General features: G+C 42.3%; 1 protein-coding gene across 1 annotated transcript in view; it reads left to right on the top strand.

Moving 5' to 3' along the window:
- Positions 1 to 1,437: 1,437 nt before the first annotated feature.
- Positions 1,438 to 16,869, top strand: part of LOC128723330 (longitudinals lacking protein-like) — a 35,070-nt gene continuing 19,638 nt past the window's right edge. The window contains exons 1-6 of the mRNA XM_053817057.1: positions 1,438 to 2,007; positions 6,774 to 7,032; positions 7,154 to 7,465; positions 7,566 to 7,719; positions 8,392 to 9,021; positions 9,274 to 9,363. Of these exons, the coding sequence (XP_053673032.1) occupies positions 6,859 to 7,032; positions 7,154 to 7,465; positions 7,566 to 7,719; positions 8,392 to 9,021; positions 9,274 to 9,363 (1,360 nt within the window). The 5' untranslated portion in view covers positions 1,438 to 2,007; positions 6,774 to 6,858. The remainder of the gene's footprint in view (positions 2,008 to 6,773; positions 7,033 to 7,153; positions 7,466 to 7,565; positions 7,720 to 8,391; positions 9,022 to 9,273; positions 9,364 to 16,869) is intronic.

Below are 16,869 nucleotides of genomic sequence, written 5' to 3'. Positions count from 1 at the left end.
TTTAGGTTCTGTTTTTTTTTTGGTATCGTAGGCCATAATGTGCGTTTGTGTTTGAGCACACCTAACCATTTTTAACCATCATCCATCATCGTCATCATCATGGGGGACTTTTTATTGTTGGTGGGTTGATATGACAGACACTGGGTGTGTGCGCGTGTAGGCTACTAAAATTGTGCCATCCTTTTCGCGCCCACAGCTAGTACAACACACAACAGCGGTATGATCGCTCATGGTGGATCTATTCCGGTGAAAATCTCTCTTTCTGCGTGCGAAGGGGCATTCAACAAAATGGCTGCTTTTTTCTGCCTGTTCGGCAGCATTATTTTTTGAGCGTGGCTTCACGCTGGGGGGTCGATTTTAGGATCTACTCGAGTCTCTACGCGCCCCTTGCACGCTAATGTACAAGAGCAAAGTCTCGGATGCTATTTTCCTCACTAAAGGGGGCTTCATTGAAAGGGCTCACGCTAATCGTTTTACGGGGAGCGTTTCGAAACGAGGAAAATGGCGCATCAGGCAACAGGCAGGAGCTGTTCTCGCGGAGATGGACGCGCGTTCGCGTTCACGTTCACGGAGGATCATTGTCGGTTGGCGCGTCGGCATCGGGTCACCGTTGGTAGTGTGAGTGTGTGTGCTTTTCCTTTAGCTCATATTTTAACTCGCTCTCGCGCATCTTTGCTCGCAGCTTGCGGGAAATTGTAGCCGATTGGTTTGTGGGTTTCCTCTCCAAAGGATCCGCTCAAGCACGACACCACACGCAGCTCCTGCTGCGCACACACATGCATACAACACTACCACCATCGGCGATGGCGGCGTTGGTGAGTAAGGCTTTGACGTCGAAGTCGCCAAAATGGCGTAGTTACGTTTAAGTGCGTACCTCCTGTGTGGCAGAGGGTAAATGGCGAGGAACGAAGTGGGAAACTAACGAGGCGCGCACGTGTGTGTGAGCGATTTGCGATCGCCCTTTTCCCCCTTCACATTGTGGCCAGGTCCCAGGGTGCGCCGCGTGTGTGTTCTGGGCATTTATCGGTTGGTCGGAAACTTTTATTACTCCAGGCCTGTGGCATGGCCTCGCTGCTAGGGAAGCGCGTGTGGTTGTGTGCGTAGCGTGTTTTCTTCTTTTCCGGCCGAGGCTGTAAACATATGAATTACACACGGCCTATGGTCGCGTATCCAGCACCAGGGGAGCTCTAGTACCGGGTTGCTTGCGTGTGGTGTGTGGGTGCAATATACACAAACACTCGTACGTACTTCGCACAAACGCTGGCGGGCGACGGATGACTTTTCGTGTGGGATCGCCGCAGCGTTTGTCGATTTTCCTCCTGTTTGGCGACTACCGTCGCTTTATCGTCATCATCACCATCATTGCCGTCATCGTCCGGTGTTTTTGGTGTGACCAGGGCGAATGATGGTGTGTGGGCTCAGAGGATACAAAAGAGAGAAGCACCCTATAAAAGAGCGAGAGCAGGCTAGGGTTTAGTGGCTGTGTTGTATACCGCGTAGTGGTGTACCCCGAAGCTCTTTCTCGCTCCGGCCTTGTGTCTGGTTCTCTCGCTTTTTGCTCTCACGTTTTCCGCCATCCCAGTCGGTCGAGAGAGGCTTAAACACAGAGTGTGAGAGTACGTGCGTTTAGGCGCGCGTGAGTGAGAGGGAAAGCCTTCGATTTCAAGCTGTTAGGGAGAGTGTTCGACGCTGATCTCGCGACAGGCTTTCAGTTGCCATCTACGCGTCGTTGAGAACGTGTCGCTTGGCTCGTGGTCGTGGCCTCCAAGGCGGCGTGTGAAGTGAGGCGCCCATATATAGAAAAAAAGAAAAGAAAAAACACAACACAACCGTAGGTAGCAGCGCGAGCGCAAAACAGAACGACGAGGAGATTGTGTGTGTATGTGTGTGTTTTTGTAGAGTACGAGCAAGAGAGTTAGCTTAGTGCCAAAAGATTGTTGGAGTACATTCGTTTGATGGAAGCGCACGCAACGGCCAAGCGATCGTATGCGATATTAACCGTGTGAGGTAAAGATTTCGGTCTGGTTTGGTGTTAATATGGTACACATTCCGAATACGGATTTTCGATGATGAATTCTGGGAGTATAGGAAGTTAATTATCGTTCTTCTGTTTATATGTGGGATAAAGTTGTCCTCGCATCGATGACAAGGGTAGTGTCCTCGACGTGTATGAGTGTGTGCGTGTGTTGTGAAGCTATGGGTACGTTTTGTTCTGTTGAGTTTGGTTTGGTTTCGATACGTGCATTGAAGCAAGCCATGGTTGTCGGTAGATATTGTTGGGGCATCCTATATGACAGTCGTAACTTTTCACTGCGGCCGATGACAGTGAACTGTCAGTTCAATGTGAATAGTTTAGAATGAAAAGCCCAATTTTGTTGGGCTTATAATGTGGATGTAAAGGAGGGCTCAAATTAAGAACGCATTAATTGCTTCGAGTGTCCTCTGGAGGATGGTACAAATACTTGAGAAAACCGGGGTCCATGAAGCTCCAGATAATAAATCAATTATTGGTGTGTTGGATTCAGCATACTTGCTATGTTGTATTTAGTGTCCTCGAATTTTCTTAAAAGTGTGTCCCTCGTTTCTATGAACTCTCAACAAGACCAACGAAAACGAACACACGACCGCGCGTTCTGCGCGCGAACCTTGTAGGTAGAGTTCTGTGCGTGTATGTGAGTGAGTCGATTGTCGCATTTGGGCATACATGAAACCTCGTCGAAAAGGGGGTTGGCAGAACTAAAAGTAAATATGGCTGCAGAAGGGAAACCAAGCGAGCAATACTAAATCCATCCCCCATGTTCACGAGAAGTATTTAGCGCGTTGGCCGGACGTTCAATCCTCCATATCGTGCGCTGCGCGGGCTGCTGGGATCAGACGCCAGAGTGTGCATGTGTTCCTTTTTTTGTTGTGTGGTGTTGGTGGTATGTGATTGCTATGGCCGTTTGGTACGCACGAGCACGAAATCCGCGCTCGCCCAGGTTTGAAAAAATAGGGCCGCAGGGAGAACATTTCGAGTGTGTGGCTCACGTAGATGTTGAACTTGGCTGGTGGTTAGATGTGTGCGGTGTTGAACGCGGTCGCACGATCGTCACCGCCGCGGGCAAAGCGTGTCAGAGAACGACCGAGAACACAAATGTGTCGGTCGTCATCGTCGCCGTCTCCCACTCTGTTAAGCCCTAGCGTCGTAAGCTGTTGTTGCTGGTGGTGGTAGTGTGGACTCTGCCTACGTACTTTTCGAACGCCAGCTAGCCTGTGGAAAGGAAAAAGACCGCCTGAGAGAAGCCTGCGACGGCAAGCGTTGTCCGACTGAGGCACTTTTCTGTTGGCTCTCTCGCTTTTGCAAACGCGTCCATATACGTCCCGTTCTGTTCTTTCATTTGATACATACATTGCCCGTTTGAGGTACTAGAGCTCGTGTATCGAACGAGAAAACGAGACAGAACACAAGCTGTGAGGGTTGAAGCGTGTATAATGCCTGATGGCGTTAGTACTGCTGCACTTTGGGTCGGGAAAAGGCACCTTCTATAAGGGGAAAATATAAACCGACCTCCGAGCCGTCGGTGCGTGCTTTTCCCCATGAGATTTTTTTCCTCCCAATACGTGTGTTGGCTGTGGCATTTTTGCCCAGAAGAGGGAACGCGATGATCAGTGCCGCCGGGGTGGTGAGTCAGAGAGAAAGAGAGAAAGAGAGAGAGAGAGAGAGAGAGAGAGAGAGAGAACAAGACGTGTTTTCTTCCTGGTGTGGCTCTCTGGTTTGTGCTCGTGTTCCCAAGCTGACAGGCGGGTGTCGCCATCGACAGACGGTGGCGATATTCATATTTTCTATCCTTTCGGCTCATGTTTGCGTATCTCGGCTCATTCTGGTCGTACGTTTGTGTATGGGTGGTCCTATGACTAAGAAATTTTTTTTAAGTCGATCGCTCCACAGAGCCCGTACTGCTTCTTGGCATAAATATGGTAGGGTGAAAATTGAATAAGCGAGACTCGATCCTCTACGGCTGTCGGAACCGCTCAAGAATTTTATAAAACCTTTCTCCAAAGTACGTCTCAATCATAGCTGTGTGATTTGATAGGATTTGTGTATGGGGAAAGAAGGCTGTAGATTAGCGCGATCAAGCTGGAAGATTTTATTTTTACATTTTTCTTGACGTTTCCTGGAAAGAGCCTAGCATGTTTTATCAAAGACGACGAAATTAGTCGTATGAATGAATTTGCCGCTTGCGCTTTGTATCTTCCTACGATCGTCGGGATATTCAGGCAATTTCCTGTGCAATTTCCTTAACAGATATCATGTATTCACTTAAATCCACTGACCGGTGTGACCTGGAAGGAAAATCGCTTTCACTCGAGAACCCATTTCAGGCGATTTCGTTTTCATGTTCCTTTTCCACGCACACACTTCATTTACCTCTACGCTATTCCTGTTGAGCCTTACTCTATAGAAAAAGCATGATGTGTGCCTTCGCATGCTGACTGCCGCGCCTCGGTTGAGTTGGTAGTGTAGTCGTGTGGTGATGCGCGCCTGTGTGTGCACGCCTGATCGCCTGTGGAAAAGACAAACTAAGGAACGGTACGACATCGATGGGCGAACGGCAGAGCAGCCTCCTGCGGATGACTGTTTCCCTTTTTCTAGAAAGTGGGTCGCCATTTTCTCTTCTCTTGGGTTTTCCCCCTGGTGATTCTTTTGCGTGTCGGATCTGCTGTGCTTTGGATTTTTTCGTTCTTTCTGGCGACTTTTGTCAGTGCACGGTAAAGCCGGTGCATAAGAATTACCAACAAGAAGAGAGAGCGAGAGCGTGAATGCGAGATGGAGGAATATTTTCCCTTTATTTTGCATTCCTCTATTTGTGTTTTTGCAGACAAAATATAAGTTCTGATATGTTTCGTTTGCTTTTAGTTTTGATCATTGATACCTACCACTATGTTATTGAATCAGCATTTTCAGCATCGATCCGTATGCGCGTTTTGTTCTACTTGTGTGCGAAAATCCACAAGTCAATACAATGATCGTAAGCGTAAGTTTTCTGAGAACAGAAAAGAGAAAAGTATTTATGTCCGGTGGTGCAACAGCTAAGAGAGCTTTGGGTTTTCCCATCAAACTTAACTGGAGTTTTTATTAGTCACCCAAGTTGGATTTAATCCGTGAGGGTATTTTGATTTCGAAAGATCCGGACGATTAAGAATTTAAATGTGACTAAGAGGCGCTTAACTCGTTTTAACTCTTCTTAAAAATATATTTGAAAATATGTAGAAAAATATGTTATTGAAGATGGGGGTCACCGTTGTTAACCTTTTTTTTGCTTGAATTTATATCGTCTTAAAGATTATTTGTGCTTCCTTCATTTCGCGAGCAAATAACAAGCAAGCAAAATTTTATACTTCCTGTTTCCGATGAAAGGAATTTGTGGCTCGCCCACCACGTGATCGCTTTGCGCATGTCGTTTCATGCTTCTTCAGTAGCAAGAGACGGGGAGAATCGTACGTTTGCTATCTCCGTATGCCCTATCGCGCAACTCAAATGTAATTCTCCATCGATGGATCTTCTAATGTAAGGGGGATGTTTTTTCCGGTCTATAAGTGAATGAATTTGATCACTGTTGTCTAATTATGCGCATTCGGTGGGGTTTATTGTGAATTGCTCGAATCATCCACAGCCCGTAACTGCGGAACGCGCGCGTTCATGATGAACGATGGCTGGCTGGGGTTGTTTCTTCTTCGTCGGGCATCGTCACCGTGGATCAAATACCTTTATGTGGGTCACACGTAAATATTTTTAAGCTTTCATTTCACGCATACACCGCGAAAAGCGTGGTGTTAAAACGCGAACCAGAGAGAGCCAAAACGCGCGAGAGCGAATGAGAAAATTACTCCACGCCGCGACGATCGATTGCGATTGGATTGTGTGCGATCAATTTTTTTCTAATATGTGAAGACATTTTGCTGGTGCGAGCATAATTATGTTGACGCTAAACATCCAAATACGACACTTCGCTATGTGTAATGCCCTGTTAGCAATTCGCTCTCACTCCGCTTTTGTGTATCATTTTTGTTAAAGGAGCGAGATGTGATACGCACACATTAACGATACACCACACGACAGGGGGCCGAGATATGTGGCGGGTTTGTGTGTGGCTGTCAATTCGGACGTTGTTTTTCCAATTGTGTGCCAGGGGAAAAATAAGCGATGAAGCGCGCGTCTGCACATCTTCCTTTGTTGAAGTGAGTGGTGTGTGAACACATATATACACTGGTGGGGAGTGTGTGGTCAAAATGGTCTCGTGAGGAGGAGGAGGACGGTGGTCGGTTCCACTCATGTGTGTCACATTCTCCTTTTCTGCCTGACCGCAGCAAGGGTCGAGAAAATGTTTGAAACACAGCGGAGCTCTTGGGTATGTCGTCGCTTTCCTTATTAAAATTTAGAGTGAGCTTTTTGCGATCCTCGCATGAGATCATTAGCCTCGATATTTTTTTCAGTTCTTTGATAGCTTGGACTGCGCATCTTTTCTTCCGTCACTTGCGCTTTGTGGTGAGGGCTAGTCGAGTTAAGGACTGGATAAACGTTTTTTCTTGTTTTTTGTGCGCTAAAAATATATCAATGTAAATTGATTTCACTAGTAGGGATACGTAACGGACTTTCAAAGCGCATGTAAGGCTGTAGAAAGATGGTCATTTGAGGGCAATATGGAGCATCATTTTCTTTTCGTTACTTTGTTCTGTTATCATTTTTTTAACGACCTTTGACTAATCGTAACGTTATCTTTTTTCTCCTTCAGAATCGACAGAAATAAGCAAGAAAAGCAAAATAAGCACATAACGTAGTACACAAACTCAGTCCACGGGTGGAATCAGGCTCACACCATGGACGATGATCAGCAGTTCTGTCTTCGATGGAACAATCACCAGAGTACACTTATTTCGGTGTTCGACACACTGTTGGAGAATGGCACCCTGGTGGATTGTACATTGGCGGCTGAAGGGAAATTCTTGAAAGCACACAAAGTTGTTCTTTCGGCATGCAGCCCCTACTTTGCGGTAAGTTCTCCTGCTGCCATATTGGCCATGATCCCAAACGCTCTACTTCATGCAGAGTGCAATTGTGGTGCTTGAATGGGCATGAATTATAATGGCTTGCTTTTATAATCCTCTTTTGCAGACCTTACTCTCCCAACAATACGACAAACATCCGATCTTTATACTCAAAGATGTGAAATTTCAAGAACTGCGCGCCATGATGGACTACATGTATCGTGGCGAAGTAAACATCTCCCAGGACCAGCTTGCTGCCCTACTGAAGGCGGCTGAATCACTGCAAATCAAGGGACTTTCCGATAATCGCAGTAATTCTTCGTCTTCGGCTGCTGCCGCAGCTGCAGCCGCGGGAGGAGGCGTTCATCAACAGCAGCAGCAAAAGCTAAGTGATGCTTCCGCCACAAAATCGCTACAGCCTCCCGTACCTGCAAGCAAGGTAAGTAGTGAGGCTCACGTAGTCAACTCAGCGCTTCAGTGGCCAGTCTCGTAAAAATAGCAGCTGATCTCAATATTTCATTTCTTTTCTGTTTCACTAGGCATCAGGTCTGACGATTGAAAATAAAAGGCCTTTGAAGTCGGAATTACTTGAGTCGGATGTGTCCGGTTCGCGGGAAGGTTCAACTAGTCCCACTGCGCGGAAGCGTAAAAAAGTCCGTAGACGAAGCGTAGATACAAATAATCTACTAATCGGTAAGAAACAAAATCTCATGAACATACAATTAAATTTTAACATGGCTTGCTAGAAAAATATTTCTCCCCTCTTCTATAAGCACAATTTTTCTCTATCTTATCTATGCCGTCTTTTGACGTTCAGTTACTGATCGATTACCAATCTGTTGGCTCCTTCGTTGGTGTGCTAAATAACTGCCAAGAAGCGAGTGTGGTTGTTATCACGTACTTTTTTTCCTCTCATTGTTACTTTGTTGAAATAACATTGATATGAGCTCTAAAATAGGCGGAAAATGCACTATAATCAGCTTTATCTACCAAAACGGATATAACCAATGCGATTGCGAGATTCAGGGAGTGTACGGGTATCAATCATTGAATTCAATCATTGATTTTAAAAAATTATGTCAAAATTCGAAGTTATTCGTGTATCACTGTCGAGATTTAATGCAAAACACGAATATTGTCATACATGATTTTTTTGCGGTATCAATTGAGCTGAAACTAAGTTGATGCATTGAAAATGGCTTATTGTTGATTTCTTTTCCTTTTTGTTATCGATTACATCGAATTTGGGGTATCAATTCCTTTTCTGGTTACCATTAACCGTCTAACTTAATTGCAAGCCTAAATAGCCTTTAAATTTTGTGCTTAGCCAATATTTTCATTCGTTTTATTTTATCTTATTACCAGATAATCATGACCAGCATTCTAACTCCTCATCACATTCAATCCACACCGCCACGGGTGCGAACACGAGTGCCGCTGTTGTGGGTGGCGCTTCAGGTGTCACCGCCAACGCTGCCGCATCAGCTTTGTCCTCGTCATCCACGGCCGCTGCAGGCGTTAACAGCAGCGCCAATGTGCTCTCGGTCGCCGCTGTGGCCGCTGCCGCTGCACTCAAAAAGACTGAAACCGTTCAACAGGCTGCCGCCGAAACGCTGAAGCTGCAGAAGCAACAGGCAGCAGCGGTCGCAGCTGCAGCAGCCGCTGCCCAGTCCTCCGACGATGATGAACGGTGTGGACCAGGCAGTGTGGCCACCGGCACTGAACACGACGACGGAAATGAGCTTACGGATAACGAACATGATGGTGACGGTGCTTCATCGGTGAAATCGGGTTCACGTCATCATCACCTGCGGGATGGCGGTAGACGAGGCAAAACTTCCACTTCGTCCGTTGGTGAACTCATGATCGAACCGAAAAGCGAATATGAAGACGTACAGGATGAAAATGTTGAGGATTTGACTATGGACGATGAAGATCTAATGGACGAACTGGACCAACCCGGACCGAGCCACGGTGGCGATGTATCTAGTCAAGGTAGGGTGAATCGTACCATCGCACGAATGGTGACAATGATTTTCAATTCGATTGAAACATTCGGCTTAATTTATAACGCGAGTCCCCGTTTGACTGAAAACTAATGCATTTTCGTATTCATTAATTTCTTTTAAACTGTGTGCACCATGCATCGCTACATACTACGTTATCTGCGGTCGGATCTTAATCACTGCGCGTAATGGGTAATTGGAACGTGTACAATCGTAAAATATGAACTTGGCAACCTCACAGGGTATGCACAATGGCCGATGGAACGTGAGCAGAACGAAGCGTTTATTGCCGCTCAAGACGCCGTCGGTGGACAACATCGAGACGCACAAGGTAAGCGAGCTTTTTCCGTTTCTTCAAATTGGCCAAGATTTACGATACATAAAACGCGCAGCTATCCGATTTTCTTCCTCCGTCTGGGTCGTCCGGAAGGATGCTTTGAATCGCGGCAGTTTGATTTCCCTTTCCCTTCTCCGATTGTGCAATTGAGAACGAGATGCAGAAACAAAATAAAAATACTGCACGGTTAGAGCAGAAAGTAATAAAGATGGTAATGAGGCGTGCGTGCTAGAAGAATCGATAAACATTAAGTTGCGCTTCCTGCGGATTTGTACGCGTCCTTCGCGTGCGCGTTCGGAGAAGCAAGTTAGTTTGTGGTATACGCCCGAATGGAGCATATTATTAACTTAAGCTTTTAAATGCGTAATGAAATGCAAGACATCGCGTAAGAGAGCGCAAAGTGTCCTATTTTGATTGTTTTATGTTCTTCGAGATTTTCTTCGATGTATTTATGATTTTCAACGATATATGAACTATTTGCAGTTTGTATTTTCGAATAATTATGAAAAAAAAAGTTTCATGCATCTAATTAATTTCATTATGGAAACACCAGTTGAGTATATGTGTTCAAAAGTAGGCGGGTAAAATAATTAGTTCATCTCGTTCTCAGTTTCTTATCGGTTTTTCTTGGATTGTTATGGGATCACGGATAGTGTTTTATTGATCGTATGTCTTTCCAAACGAAAAACAAGAAAACAATGTAAATTTGTTGTTATCTCTTTCTCTATCTCTCATAGTTTGTTTGTTTGGTTTTTGTATTATTATTACTTGCAAAATTAAACATTTTCGTATTTATTAAACTAAAAAGTATAATCACAATACAACACAAGCAAAATAGACAAAAGAGCAATTAAAATTCCAAAGTATTTCCTTAGACTCGTAAATTAAATTAACTTAGAAATGCTAGATATATATGACTATGGTTTATCATAACTCATTCGCTTTCGTTGGCAAACCAACTGCTTAAAATTAATCCTCCATAACAATAAATACCGAAATCTTGTTCTTTAAAAATTTAGCTTTACCGTTTGTTTGTTAATATTCACAAAAACAATCATCCAAGTAGCAAGCAAGAGAAATACATGCATTGCACGTGGCGACAGTTGTGTCTGAATTTGTTGGTTTATCGTGTTACGGAATATTCTTTACTTTTGCGGTGCTGCGGTGCGAGTTGTGGGGCATAGAACACGGATATTTCATTTGAATACAGTATATACCTAAGTAGCAAGAGTCGGAATTGTTATAATTCCGACGAGATGTCCGATATATGGTTGTTCAACACTCGTCGAACAACCATATATCGGACATCTCGTCTGAATTGTACCATTCGATGTCTGAATTCCGACTTTTGCTACTTGGGTAGTTGCTTTAAAGTCTGTGTATGTACGTGAGTTCTAAATAAAGTATATTTCCTCAACAAATATACTGCAGAGCAATATATAGTTGAGGAATTGCCATGCTGTGCGTTGTGATATCTTCATCACTACCGCTTGCACTGATTTCGAGAGGTGCACCTTGACCAAAATATGTGGAATAAGAAAATGAAGGGATTTTACCGGTTGGTGGTGGTAGGATTGTGGAGATGGAGAACCGACCGTGTTGGAAGAAAGAAGGACAAACTTAATGCGTCAAGACCATTTCGTGTCTTGGTCAAGCCAAACGGTGAGGAGGGGCGAGACAAATGATTGGTGTTAATAACCTTCGCAAAAGTTAAGTTAAAGTCATCACACACGCACACATTGCCAGGTATTAGCGCTCACGCGCCCATAAAATATACAGCACGTTGCATTATTGCAGCAGCAAATGCAATGCGAAACATTCGCGCGCGCGCCTTGCCTGTCCGCTTTGACCGTCATTTTTGGGACGTCTGAGCTCAGAAACAGCATGTGCCATGTTTTTTTTGTGCCACGCCGCCATGCCATGGTCGTTGTCGTCGTCGCCTTCTCTTTGTCCATCGTATTTATGACTACGCGATTTGTGCGACGCGTGGGCGAAAGGCGCTTGTTGGTTCGTCCTCAGCGTTTTCGCCGCGTCTTCGTCGTTTTCCGCTGTGTGCTTGTTACAGAGAGTGACATTTACACAGGGTCCATCCACCGATTGTTATTCCTTTCCTGTTTTTCTTATGTGCGAATGCCCACAACCTACATCCACCGTCCTACCGTCGGATGTATCTTCCTGCGGCATTGTTCGTATCGTAAATCCATACGCGTCCATTGGATGATGACCATCGTCACCTCATCTTCTTACTTTAGGAATCAACAATACCCGCGCGATAGTTGCGGTTTGTTCGTGGCACAGGGCAATGTTCTTTGCTGAGAATGTAGCAAATACGGTGGTGGCTCGCGGTTTAGAGGTTTTCATACGTTTGCGTTTCAGTGTACTGACTTAATGCGTGCACCTTAACAATTGCAACACTCATTGGAATCATTGCACTGTTTATTGTCATTGCGCACTAGAGGTCGTTCTGGTGGATTCTCTTTGGAAGGTGTTGGGTGCGTTGTGTATGCTAGAGGCAGCAAGAACGGCAAGGAAAGAAAAGAAGGGAAAGTAACTGCGATGTGTCCTTCTGCAGTGTTACCCCGTTCGATGCGGTCGGTCGTAGTTTTCCAACTCCATTTCGGTCGGTACGTGTTTCGTGTTGGATCATTTCGATGCTATATTTGCAGTATAACACCCCCTGGCTTGTACCTTTACAGCTGCATTTTTTGTTACCATGCAGCGGAGGTGAGTTTCCTTTTGTGGACTTTTCCGTTCCACTTTGGGCGAAGACGGAATGCGCTCTTTTTTAGTTCAACTGTATGAGTGCATCTTGTGGTAAGGTTATTTGTATGCATCTTCTCAATCGGCCCACCACTTGTCGCTTCAACCACTGTGGAATGTTCCTGACCAGAAGGAACGTAGGAGTGGTGCATCAATAAAAAGTATGGCGCTTCACTCAGGCGTTAACCAGTTCGCGGTCTGCGTAGGGCTCGATTGTCATGGACAATACGATGATAAATATGAGCTCATCATCATTCATTTCCTGATGGATTGGGGTAAATCAAACCGGTTTTTTGGTCGAAACACTTACCGTAGTAGTTCAATTTTCATAAACACGCTTTTGCTGCATACGAATTTACGCAATTATCGCAATTTTTTGTAGAATATGTTGCTGTAAATGAGGAATTTGCAATTGTTTTGAAAAATATTCAACCAAGTCATATTTAATTAAATCAATACACAATACACACGATCGGCCATATATGATGTTTTTCTCTTGCTCCTACTTGATGCTTCTTGTCCGATATGCCAATTGCATTGTTTGTAGATTTTTGTCAATTCAATAACAGACATGTAATAGACTTGTAAATTCTAATATATTTTTCGTGTTGTGTCCATTTTGTTTGATTTGTTTTTTTCTCGTAAATTTATTTAATTGCTAGTTGGTGATTGTGTAGTGTTGTATTACTTTTATTTTTCTTGTGTTTGCCAATACAGTTATGCAGAGTATAATGTTGTTTTTTATTATTTTCCTTTAGTTTTAATATTTATTGTAGTATTGATATTTTACTATGCATTATTCAGTTTGTAATAAGAATAATTATGTTTTGTAAAGGTCAATAATCTCCACCCTCACGCCTTTCTTTCCGTTTTCGTCTTCACGAGTAATCTATCTTGCACACTATTGATATCCTTCGTCATTCAGTCCATTATTTCATTGTCCGTATGTTATAAGCTTTCAATATATTTCTCATAACTGCTCCAGCCTAAGTCCCCGGTTGATGGTTCCTTGAATCCGCTTATGTTAGCTAAGAAATATTGTTTCTATATCTTTCTATCTATCGCTTTTTTTTTATTATTTTTGTTACTGTTGACACAAAAACATAAACATGTATTTTGCTAGTGGTTCGTGTGCGGGTGAGCATTCGCAGGCGAAATTAGTAATAATAAAGGGTACGTTAGTAAGCAAACCCTTGACGATGTGAGGGTTTTGGTGGTTGGAAATGCTCGTTATAATATTGCAAATGTGTAATAAATGTTGTGCGCAATCAATTTTGTTGGTAGCGGGACATCAAATGTACTCGGTCAGCAACCCGTTAATTCAGTGTCATGTTGAGTGCGGCATGTATTTTTGTTAAGGAACAATGACAATCGATTTAAAATATCCCTTCCGTATTTCTCTTCTTCGTTCTTTTATTCGTGCATATTTATTCTTCAGTTTTGAACAGATCTGCTATGTATTTTTTATCTTTCTTATTTATTATCCTTAAACGAGTATTTCTTTTCACGAAGTTTGTCGCCATGATTTAATTTTGCGTTTATGTTTTTATGCGCGCGCGTGCGTTAATCTCAATTTCACATCATGCATACGCCATTCATTGATCTATATTATTGCTTTTACAATCCTACGTTGCCATTGTGAATTTACAATTGATTTTAAAAGTTGAGAAGAAAGTCGGGTTTATGTTTTCTTTTCTATATTTTTCAAAATTAACACACGATAGCTATTCTACTTGTTTAGTGCGGTGGAAAGTTTCAATTGAAACTCATCCTTATACTCGAACGATAGTTCGCTGCTAGCCAACAGTAGTCAACAGTAGGGTTGCAGGATAATTCTTTCTTATGAAGTTGCATTTTTGTAATGTAGGAATATAAGTGTCTGAGGTTACCCTCGCGAATCGGGTAAACATACTTTACTAAATGTCGCATACCGTTTCTGTTAATAAGATTGTTTTTCTAATTTCTTTAATTCTCAAATAACTTGGATGAGATAAATGGAAAAGAATACTAGCTGCGCTTCGTTTTCTAAAACTTCATTGAGCTCCATTTACGTTAACATAAAAAATCATATGTAAACCAACCAACAAGTACATTTCGATCCAAAGGTTTATATTTATTTTAACTAAATTTTGTTTCAAATAATTGGTTATATTCCTGCTCTGAAAAGCAAATAATAGCAAAAGCGAAATAGATTTTAGATTTCCGTTGCGTTTAGTATGGCTTTGACTGCATGGTCATGCTTTTGTTTTGCATCCATTATATTTTTAATTTACAAATGTATATTTGTGTTCGTCTCATAGCACAGCTGGGTAGTATTTTTTTTTCGAAAATATTGTTTGACCAATATGTTATTACTGTTCTATCTTCATTACTATTTTCTTTTGGAATATCTGATATCTTCTGTGATACTTTGTCTTAACACTATCGCCTTTTTTCTTTTCACACTTTCCTTGTATATTTTGCTTTAACATAGTTTTTCGTATCTTAGGGAATGATTTTTGTTTATGTCTCAAAGAACATTTGTATATTTCTTGTTTGCAAATGAGCCGCCTATTTCAATAATTTGTCCATATTTTCATTTGGTGCGGATAACTGCTCCTTTTCATCAGTGGTTTTCGTTATTATGACCTTGACTTGATCACTTTGCTTACAAGAAACAAATATTTGCAGTTTCTTTTCGATGTTCATACATGTTTGCCTAAAGTAAACGAAGCAAATGTTACATTTAATATGATTAATCAGATTACTGAATTGTGGCACACCTTTGCCCAAATTAATAATCTATTAGTACTTATTTCGCATGCCTAGTAGTTTGACACCTCTATCGAGAAATTTCGCTGTTATTCCAACTGTTGATTTTCCCCAAAGAAAAGGAGTTGCGCGTTTCGCACGGATGATTTTCATATGTTTTGCAACGAGTAAAACAACTGGGATCTATTTTTTCCCGAGTTCTGCTCTCTATTATGTATGAGGGGTTGGTACGATATTAGTTATATACGATAGGGGTTGGGATTATTTCGCTTGATTCACTCTAAGATCTTCGCATCGTCGTCGTCGTTCTCTTCTCTGCTGGTTACTGTAGTAAATAGTTAAAATATGGTCTTACTTCATATGTGCGAACGTGTGCTGTCAAATCTGTCAAAATATCATGTTTAGCTTCGTTCGGTTGCCAATCCTCTTGCTAGAAGATAGGAAACCGTTTCCATTTCCGAACCGGGTGACGCGTTTTTAGTTTCGCATTTTCGGGTTTGTTTTGTTACAAAATGTTTTTCATTTTTCGACTGTCGTCGTTCATCCAATTTCGCGAACGTTGATTATGTGCGCGCCTGTTCTGTCAAAACCGCGTTCGGTTCGGGCGTCGTGAAAGCATGCAAATAATTTTATCGCTTTTGGTTTTTCTTCAATCCTCTTCCCTACTCCCCTCCCCGATTCTACTGTTCTCTTGTGATTCTCTTCCTGTTCTCTATTTTTTCCTTTTTCATGCTCTATCTTACTCGCTCTCTTATTCTCATCATCAAATTGATTGAGAATATGCATTGTGCTAATGATATCAAATTTTATTTGCTCGCTTTGCGTTTCAATTTAAATATTCTGTCAATGTGTGTTGCAAGTGCAGTTCGGTGGTATATATGAAAAGTGTTGCTGTCTCAAATAGTATACATCCGTGTTCAAGTTTATGTTCAATGTGAGTTATAAGCGTGTGTCATTGCAGTGAAATATTGGTAAAGTGCTCATCAAGTGGTTTGTGTGGTGGTGTTAGTGATCTTCCTCTTGTGATGTGTGTTAATATCCTGCAAACTCGAGTGGACGAGGAATATATCTTGTTGAGGTCATTCAACTGCAACGCACTCAACATTGGATGCATCATCAACAACAACAACAGCCATAGCCTTCCCGCAATTCCATCGTCATCATCATCATTGTCATTTGCAGCATCAGCAACAACAAAGTTTGATCTTTTGTAGCTGCAAATCAAAACATTCGTTGGTTTGCAGTGAGGTAAATGTAAATGGTACATGGTTTTTCATTAAAAAAATAAGTATGGTAAGATAAATCTGAATTGAAAGCAGTGGATGAGTCGTTTAAGCATTGTATTGGCATTATTGGCATAGTTTACGTATTGTGACTTGCATAATGAGTAACCTGATATGTTAAATTCAATCCACATTCACATTAGAAATATTCACGCTTATGCATTTCAATGAAGTGGTCACCGAAGTCGTCGTGTGTGTCTCCAATTCTCCAATTGCTTGAAATCTACATACATTTTAATGCTGTTTAATTTAAATTGGTCATTAATATGCAAAAGTGGCGTAAAAATGTTGATCCATGTAATTTGTTTTGTATTGATTTTACACTTCGAAACGAGCCTAATGTCAATGCTCGTAGAATTGTGGCCTCTCTGACGTACAATGTCGAAGTTGGTTGACGTAGAAAACAAATTGCAAGAGTTATGAGATGAAAGAATACGAATGAGTTAATCAATTCTCTAAACAGTTTCTAAATTTGGATTCTAAATAATAATTCTCTATTCAAAACAATGCTCTTTAATGCGATCGGACACCGCTTTCTATTCAGCATATATTTGATAAACATGAACCATTTATGTCATTGTTGAGTGCACGAGCAGAATTCTTCGATATAACTGGATTAAGAAAAAGCAGGCTTGGCAGGTATGTTGGTCGGTAAGTATGCTTCTCAAGGCAAAAGTATCATTGCCTGGGAACAATGTTCATATTA

The sequence above is a fragment of the Anopheles nili genome, chromosome 3, assembly GCF_943737925.1.
Source record: "Anopheles nili chromosome 3, idAnoNiliSN_F5_01, whole genome shotgun sequence".
NCBI classification, from domain to species: domain Eukaryota; kingdom Metazoa; phylum Arthropoda; class Insecta; order Diptera; family Culicidae; genus Anopheles; species Anopheles nili.
Note: the sequence above shows the minus strand (reverse complement) of the source record. Positions and strands in the feature narration are given on the sequence as shown.